The 9,508-nt window shown below is 47.2% G+C and overlaps 1 protein-coding gene across 1 annotated transcript in view; it reads right to left on the bottom strand.

Annotated features, from left to right (window-relative positions):
* Nucleotides 1–6,786: 6,786 nt before the first annotated feature.
* LOC146177044 (sulfotransferase 2A8-like) overlaps nt 6,787–9,508 on the bottom strand; it is a 50,255-nt gene continuing 47,533 nt past the window's right edge. The window contains exon 4 of the mRNA XM_084581442.1: nt 6,787–7,776. Within this exon, the coding sequence (XP_084437568.1) occupies nt 6,787–7,776 (990 nt within the window). The remainder of the gene's footprint in view (nt 7,777–9,508) is intronic.

The following is a 9,508-nucleotide window of genomic DNA, read 5'->3' as shown; positions in this document are numbered from 1 at the left end:
GCCTGGTCACCACATGTCGGCCGAAGTTCTCAGAAACCCAAAGAGCACAGCCATGTACTGGACAAGATAAAGCGCCTTCAGGCCACGGAGATAGAAGGTTTTTGGTCTTCACAACCCCCTCTAAAGAAAGTTTATTTGAAAATTTGCGATCACGTCACTCTGGCGGTCACCAGTTGGTTTGTCGCGTAGCCTGCATCAGTAGTCCGCACACAAGCATGTCGAAGTCACGAAACATTGTTCTCGCGCACAATAGCGGCAGCAAAGTTCACAGCATGGCAAAATGGGGACGGACCCCCAACAATCGCCCCCGGGCAGAGGAAAAATGTCAAACGGCAGACAAAATTTCCATCTATCTAACATGCCACCAGAGAGACATCACGAACACATGTTAAAAAATATTCTTTTTCATCCCCCTTTTTTTTTAAATAACTAGCTAGAGTTTAAATAGCACACGCAAACAAATGATCTCAGCAGCTCGTTGCAACATGCTAGATTTCAAAAACATAAATGTTTTAAATTACTACGAAGGGTGTGTATGTGGCACGCGGCTTCTTAGGGCATAGTCATGGATCGGGAGAGGTATTCTAGATGTAAGAGTACCTTGATTTGCTAGCTCAAACAATACCTCTGGTAGGACGATCAGCAAACCGTTTTTGGGGATATCGGATAGGGAAGAGGTACTCTTGGTGCAAGAGCCTCCTGATTTGCTAGCTTAAGCAATAGCTCTGGCGAGACGCTCAGCAAACCGTTTTCGGGGACATCGGGTAGCGGAGACCCAGAATTCGCCGTCAGGTGAGGCCGCGCCAAACTTCCTTGCTCACTGAAGGTAGCTTTGGCACACCCGGAATAATGAAGTTTGTTCATGTGGACAATTGTCCCGCCGCCAGACGCCATGGGGCGGATGCGAACGGTCACGTTAGAAAAGCTATCCACCACTCGATACGGGCCACCCATTGCGGCGATAGCTTCCTCGCAAGCTCTTTCGATGGAACCTCAGCACACAGATATACCTATATCACCGATTCGATTTTAAAGTCAGCCTCCCTGCTAGCGCTCTCTGGGCGCTTTACCAGCGTCTCGGCGGCGGACAGCAGGGCTTCCTTTGCCTTCGTAGTTTTTCGGATCATGCAGGATTCGCAGTTCCTACAATACTCGGCGGAGTCTTTTCTCATTCCGGGCCAGAAATACCTTTTTCGGACCCTTTGACTGGTTTTTCGGAAGCCTAGGTGAACCGCGCTTGGTATGTCGTGATGAAGCGGCAAGATTTCCCCTCTCATAGATGACAGAAAAACGCTCCGACCCGTGTCATGTGCTTTTTCTTTGAACTTTAAAATGCCGTGCTGGTCCAGATAATACCGGTTAGCTTCTTTTCCTTTAGAGTTCTGACACTTGTTAGAACCTTCCTAATTGATGAGTCCTTTCTCTGTTCACTGTACACTGTAAATGGGCCTTCTCAACAGAAGGAAAAAACTCGGTTACGCGGGCAGAGCGGCTGAGCGCGTCGGCGTTCACGTTTGATTTTCCCGGGCGTATGTCCCCCGAGGTTGGCTGCCCTGACGGGGACAGCCTCGATCTCGCGCGCTGTAATGAGTGCGGGTGTTCCTACATACCGTTAACCTCCCGTCTAGATACACCTTCGCCTGTTCTCTTGATACGGGGTACACAGACCTACAGGCCAGCAGGCACTCACTCATTGATGGGAGCGCCGTAGTTTTGATTAGCGCGATGGGTACACTCCTTTCGGGCCTACCACTCACGTAATCACGTATCGCTGACCTGTCGCATGCCCAGTTATCGAACGGGACCCAAGATTCGCCCACTCGAAGCATGCCCTTATCGAAAAGCATGTCGACCTGTTGGTTGCATAAAATATCCTGCCCGATGATGCCGGCCACAGGGAGCATGACAATGTCGTCGCACTTGAAAAAAAGAAAAGCTGGCAGTGAACGTATGGTTGCCCAGTGCCACAGGTATGCGGTAGACGCCAAACGTGCAAATGCGGTCTTCGGTGATGCTGATAAGGGTTCTGGCTTTCGCACTTCTCGAATACGCTATTCCAGTTTGCTTTTATGCCTGGCAAGACGCTTCGCTTTAGCAAACTGACTTTCGAACTCGTGTCCACAAGATACTTTACTGCTTTCCCGGCCTCCTTGCACTCTATGATCGGGCTCGTCTCCCGCAGATTCACGACTGCTTCGTACGGCCCCTTTGGTTCGCTTTGGTTGACGACGGAGGCCGTACTCAGTTTCCCTGTACCTTGGTTGTAGTTTGATCCTCATCGTGACGATTATTAAATTGGATTGCTGGACTCCGCCTCTAACCACGTGGAGTCTGACGCGTCCGACAGAAGCGAGCGAAATGTCCAGGCCTGCCGCAAGAAAAGCAAACCTTCAAGTTACTGCGCTTGCCGGGCTCCTTAATCGGTTCATTCTGGCTACGCATCCGGATACTTTCTTCTAGGAGACTCTCTAAATGTTCTAAATGCGTACTAAGCTCGCTCTTCTCCTCTACCTTCTCAAGTTGCCTAACAGCCGTAGCCGTGTACGTGTAGTTTTATGGATCTCGTCCTCCCTGACTGCCACTTCAACCGCATCGGCAAAAGTTTCAGGGTCTCGCGACAAAGCGAACAACTAGACTGGGTCGCGTAGGACCTTAAGAAATTGGAAGAGAAGTTCGTTGAGGATTTCGCGTCTGACAGCTTTCGTTTACCATAAACGCTCCCCAAAGTCTTCCCACCGAGTCTCTTCAAACGGCTTGCAAACTAGCGTGCGTTTTTACACTCACTGGTTCGTTATCGAAGCAAAATTTCAGTGCCAGCGCTTTGAAGGATTTGTACGTTGTAGCGCTGGCCACGTCCTCATCCCTCCATGCAAAGCTCTGAGCTGCCGCGACCATTAGGCACCGCGCCATCCCATTATTTGTTTTTCTTGCCATCCGCCCATGTTTGCCACCTGTTCTAAAATTTGGAGGAAGTCCCTGATTTGGAGTTCTGTATCATCCCCCATTATTATCGGAATCATGCCACCCAATATCTATTTACTGGCTCTCAAATTTCCGTAGTGAGAACTGTGTGATTGCGGTAGTGACATGATGGCTATCTTTTCCTCGGGTACGAGGGTGTCTCGAACCACAACTTCAGCAAGATGGAAAGCTATAAAATGTCTTGCGGCGCTCCTGCCAGGAGCTTTGGACGAGCGGGATCTCCGGCGAGGAAATACTGCTTCTCTAGGAGAGCAAAATGTTTGCCATGGTCTGGTCCATACACTTAAAGTTGGCAGAAAGGAAGAACGCCTTACACATCTAGAATCCCACTGCTGCCACCATTTGTGACGTTCCCTCTAGAATGATTACAACGCAACCTCTGGATTGCACTTGTGGGTTCTGCTGAAGCGAGGAGAAACAGTCAGCGCACAAAGCTCTGCGAAGCCTATTTTATTTTCGCTCTGCCCGATGGGGAAGGCTGAAGGTGCGCTCACCCACTGGCATGTTGTAAATTTCGCTCAGGTCCCTGTGCTCGCTCTCGTCAGGCGGGGTGGCGTCCAATTCGTCGATGCTGGTTGCAGGCTCGGCGCTTGACGCAGTCGCTTCTTTTCCCTCGCGGCGTCTCGGCAGGAGTTCATGTAGGCTTTAGATGCAACTGGTCGACGTTTCAAACTTCTCGGACCTGTCGGCTGGCGGTCAGTTTGCAAAGCCTCCTGGGAGTTCCGGCATCGCTGACTCGACCAGTGCGACCTTGCGTCATTACTCTTAGCCCGTTTCTGCTCGACTCTCCTTGTGGCTTCTCCCGTACTTCGTAGGCGGACGCGTTGTCCCCCTCACCAGCATCCGTCACCACCTCCTGCGGCGGAGCGGCCAAATCGTGTTGCCAGCGCTCGCCTCTGGTCAGTCTGTAGTGCGCACCGCGGTCCTCTCCAGCGGCTTGTATATCGTTTTGTTTTCTTACTAACGAAAACAGCACAACGACTGCTACGTGCTGCCGCTGACCGGTGCCTTGTCGTCCCTGAAAGCGTCCCGTTCTGGAAACCGGCGCCGTCGAAGACACAAACCGGGCCGTAACTCACGAAACCCAGTCACCACGAGGCCGGTCACCACATGTTAGCAGAAGTTCTATGGAACCGAACGGGCACAACCGAACGGGCACAACATGGAAAAGCGCATCAGGCGACGGATATAGAAGGTTTCAGACCTTCACAAGTAAGAGTTGCCAAAATAATTGTCCGGTTTCGGAGAGCGCCAATAAAATCGACATATGTTTAAAATTAGGCATATGTTTTGAAGACAAAGTCTGACGGACAAAGCATGCAACGCCATTTTGAAGCCGATTAATTTTTGAAGTGCCTGGATGAATGTTCATTGTGGAGACCGACATACCCCTGAAAAACAGCTATACGCAGGGTTATTGTAATCGCAACTTCTCATGCTATCCGAGATGCTACCGCGCAGGCACATTCCCTCATAAATGCTGCCGACAAAGTGATACAGTCATTTAAACGACCACCCGGTAGGCTTTTTTTTTGGAGGTTTGAAGGGTAGGGCTTGCAGTGGGTAGTGAAATGGAATATTGTATTCTAGTTCACTATAGCTTGCAGGTTGCTCGGTCAAAGAGATTGTTGTTGTGGCTGTAGGAAGATGAAAAAGAAAATGCAAGGGCCTGCTACTGGCTCTGTAATTGAGCCACCTCCGCTGCCTCGTGCGGAAAGAAAATTGCCATCCTTAACCACCTCTCTCCTCTTCTGTCTGCACGAGGCAGCGGAGGTGGCTCAGCTGCCCCGCCGGTGTTGTGCGGACGCCCGACTACTGTGCCAGAGTACCCGGTTTCGAACCCGACCTCGGAGGCTGCGTTTCGATGGAGGCGAAACGAAGAGGCTTCCGTGGGCTGTGCGATGTCAGCGCACGTCAAAGATCCCCAGGTGGTCGAAATTACTCCGTAGCCCTCTAATACGCCTCCTCTTTCTCTCTTTCCACTTTCACTCCCACCTTCCTCCCTTCCCTTAAGGCGTGGTTAAGGTGTCAACAGAAAACAAGTCAAAGTCAAAGCCAAATCTTATTTCCCATCTAAAACTACAGATGGAAGAATCGTAGAAAGAAGCTGCCCTTGGGCAGCTTGACCAGTCTACAATCCTAATTCTTGGCAGGGAGGCAACACAAGAGTTTATACAGTTATAAAAACAAGCTCATCAAGGAAACACCAGAGAATACACGAAACAGCAATATGTATACATAATGAAACTTAAACCATGTTATTCAAAAACAAATTATGTAGTTCACGACGTGGAATAGAAAACAAATTGAAGTTAATGTGGATATACCTATTTAGAAGAGATGGAAGAGTGTACTGAAGGCATTCCCTACCAAGATTTAGTCGAGGTGTTGGCACTGTCCATTCTTCGCCACGCCTTGTTGGATAGACTGATTCTTTTTTCCTTAGTTCTGCTAAATTCTTAAGATTTGTTACATTATTCCTGATTTTTGTTTTAAAAGTAGCACTGAGGCGATATTTATGAAGATTATGTGCTTTAATAACTCTGGAATGACAAAAGAGAGCTGCACTTGGATGTCGGAACGGTAAATTATACGTATTTCGGAGATATTCTTTTTGCATTAAATGAATATGTACAAGGCTAGTGAATGTTGTAGTGCCCCACACTAACTGGCAATAGTTTAAATGCGAGTTGAATATTGAATTGTATATCAGCATCTTAGTTTTTGTGGGCAGTATGTATTTTAGACGGCCTATAACACCAGTGATTTGAGCTATTTTTTTCAAGATATATCATTATCATCATCAGCCTGATTATACCCACTGCAGGGCGAAGGCCTCTCCCATATTTCTCCACTTAACCCGGTTCTGTGCTAGCTGCATCCACTTGACCCCTGCGAACTTCTTAATCTCATCCGCCCACCTAACTTTCTGCCGCCCCCTGCTACGCTTTTAAGATATAATTAACATGATAATCCCATGACATACTGGCAGAAAATATAACCCCGAGGCATTTAAACTGCTCAACTATTTTTACAGCCCGCGAGTTTATTATAATATTATCGTGCGGTGGGATAACTTTGTTTTTCGGCCTAAATATGACAGCTTTGGTCTTACTCTCGTTTATTTGCATCAGGTTAACTGCAGACCAGATCTCAAGTGCTTTAATTGTGGCATTACATTGTTTGCTAAGTTCATGAACATTTTAACCTGAAAAAAAAAATACGCTCGTATCGTCGGCATAGATGAAAAACTTTGTATTATCGCTGATGTGGACAATATCGTTTAGGTAAATATTGAAGAGTAGAGGCCCTAGCGTACTGCCTTGGGGGACACCGCAGAAGAGCGGCTTCGGCTCAGAACGTATACCATTTATGAACACCACTTGCTGTCTAAACGACAAATAGGAATTTAACAGTGAGAGCGCCTTTCCTCGGATACCATAGCAGTGTAATTTATTTAGTAAGATTTCATGATTTACCAGGTCAAAAGCCTGTGAGAAGTCTACAAATACACCAATAGCTTTGTTTTCAAGTTGCTTTATTATATATTCCTCTTGTTGGAGTAACGCAAGTTCAGTTGATTTGCTTTTGCAGAAGCCAAACTGAAACGGTGTTAGAAAGTTAAATTTGTGGATGAAATTTGACATTCCTAGATGGACCATTTTCACAATTGCTTTCGAAAACACTGACAGTTACCGCGCCTTTTCCCTTCCTATCAGGTGTTCAAAACCAAGTGTGACTTGGTTTTGGAAAACCAGACGCGTAAAATAAAGTAAACAAAAAACTCATATACGATCTGTATTTTTATTGTTGCATTCCACAGGACAAAGAGGCCTCGCTGCGTATGTTTCTCCACAGATCCATCACCGGCGATAGCTTTTCCACCCGTCTTACAGCGGCTTCCATGCGCTGAAGCTGTTCCGGCGAGAAATAAATTTTCCAGCCATTAACCTTCGCGTTCCGCACGAAACTGTATTTATTGCTATCCCCCATACAGCCGTCCTTGCAAGTTACGTTGAGTCTTCCGGCCACACCATTGAATTCAGGACCTGAGCTCTTATCTAAGGTCTCAACCATCGTATTCCTCATCTGATCGGCAGAGCATCGGTCAAGCAGCTTTCGGAATAACGCCTCGTCCAGTTCGAGCTGACGTGCGTAATCTTCTCCTAGGAAGAGGGCGAGCTTGAGTATGGTACCTCGGGTATCCTCCACCAGCTCTTCGTAAGTCACGAAGAACACGTTTGATTCATTGCGAATTGCATACCCGGAAACTACGTGGTCGAAGTAGTTCCCGTAACCGGCTACATCATCGCTAAGGAAAGCATCTAGAAGCTGGTTGAATGTGCCGTCCTGAAATCGATAAAGGCTCAGGTTGGTTAGCATGAGGAACAGCGATACAGCCACATCCCATGGGTTTCGAGCCAGGTAGATGTACTTCGCCTCGGCGCTTATCTCCTCTTTTCGCGGTGGCAGGTGAGTTTGAAGGAGCCGCAGAGGCAGGCTTGGCTCCCAGCCTTCCAACTCGACCACTCCGAGATAGCACATGTTCTGTTTGAATTCTGTGTAAGAGGTCACGGGGTTGCCTTTACTCAGAATGAGTTGCACTATGTAGAGGACCCAGTGCATGCCGGCTTTCGGATAGGAGAGGATTACCAGGTCGTCTTTTCCTGGACGAAACTTTAAAGCCTCCCTGAGAAGCGCAGGGTTGCAGTGCGGGTCCCTTGGGATGCCATCTATGAATTTGGCGTATGGCTTCATAGTTTTCGTGGGCAGCATTGATGTGGCACGGAGCACCTGCACGGAGAACGATCGTCGATGTAAGGAAAGAGACTGGCTCTTGGGTGACGCTGACACAATCGTCCCATTTAGAATTAAACGTCTGACATACGTGCAATACACCGATAGAGAAGTGAAATTTGTTCTTCCCATGAGTATCTGTTAACAATCTGTAAAATATGGGCATGTATTGAAATGGTGTTTCCTGTGAAATCGTTTCTATGCGATGCAGACGTGTTTACAGCAAAGCAATTTGGTACCGGGGTTCGAGAGGACTTATGAGATAGATTTGTTGAAGGGCGGGAGTGGGTGCGTGGGGGGGGATATCGTGTTAGAAAAACTGGACTAGCCAATTTGTATACGCAGTGCGTGGTGTCATAGACAATACTGGAACCATGGAAGAATGCAAACATTATCCTGATTCATAAGAAAAGGGACGCTAAGGACCTAAAAATTGCAGACCAATCAGCTTACTGTCTGCTACGTATAAGGTATTCACAAAGGCAATTGCTAATAGAATCAGGACAACCTTGGACTGAAATCAAGCAAAGGATCAAGCAGGTTTTCGGAAACGATACTCTACTATCGATCAACAAGGCGATATAACAATGCTCGGAATATAACCAGCCCTTATACATAGCATTCATTAATTACGAAACAGCATTTGACTGAGTAGAAACCTCTGCGGTGATGCAGGCATTGCGAAATAAGGGGATAGACGAGCCGTACGTGAAAGTGCTGGAAGATATATATAGTGGCTGCACAGCAACCATAGTTCTGCATAAAGAAAGTAACAAAATTCCCATAAATATAGGTGTGAGGCAAGGAGACACGATCTCTCCAGTACTATTCACAGCTTGCTTAGAGGAAGTATGAAATGGGAGCAGTTAGGGATAAGGGTAGATGGAGAATACCTCAGTGATCTGCGATTTGCTGATGACATTGCCTTGCTAAGTAACTCAGGAGATGAACTGCAAATAATTATTGGTGACCTAGACAGGAAAAGTAGAAAGGTAGGATTGAAAAAAACATAATAGGCAGAAGACTGAGGTAAAGTTCAACAGCCTCGGGAAGGAACAGCAGTTTACGACAGGTAGCGAAGCATTGGAAGTAGTAGGCGAATATGTCTACTTAGGACATGTAGTAACCGCAGACCCGAACCTTGAAAAGAAAATAACAAGAAGAACAAGATTGGGATGGAGTGCATTTGGCAAGCACTCGCAGATTATGACTAGCAGCTAATCGGTATCGCTCAAGAGGAATGTATAGAATAGTTGCATCTTACCTGTACTAACCTATGGGGCTGATACGTGGAGGCTAACCAAGAGGGTTCTACTTAAGTTGAGGACAACGCAGATGGCTATGGAACGAAAAATGGTAGGGGTAATATTAAGAGATAGAAAGCACGCAGAGTGGGTCAGAGAAATAACTCAAGTTACTGACATTCTAGTGGAAATCAAGAAGAAGAAATGGGCATGGGCAGGACATGCAGTGCGAAGAAAGGATAACCGATGGTCGCTTAGGGTAACAAACTCTATTCTTTTTTTTTTTTATTGCGCAAGTTCGCCCTTCGGCATAAGGGTTTAAATATGTTGATACAGGCCTGTGGCAACAATGAATGCCAACAGCTCTCGGCGGTGTGGGCTATGTGTCCATTCCCCTGTGTCGGGTGGTCGGTAGGGTGGTAAGAGTGGCTTCTAAGGTGGGCTTTCGGGCCACATGAAGACCAGGAAAAGTTCTTAGGAAGTGG

Source organism: Amblyomma maculatum, chromosome 10, assembly GCF_055883805.1.
Source record: "Amblyomma maculatum isolate TAMU_Amacu chromosome 10, ASM5588380v1, whole genome shotgun sequence".
NCBI classification, from domain to species: domain Eukaryota; kingdom Metazoa; phylum Arthropoda; class Arachnida; order Ixodida; family Ixodidae; genus Amblyomma; species Amblyomma maculatum.
This window is presented reverse-complemented; position numbering and strand designations above follow the sequence as displayed.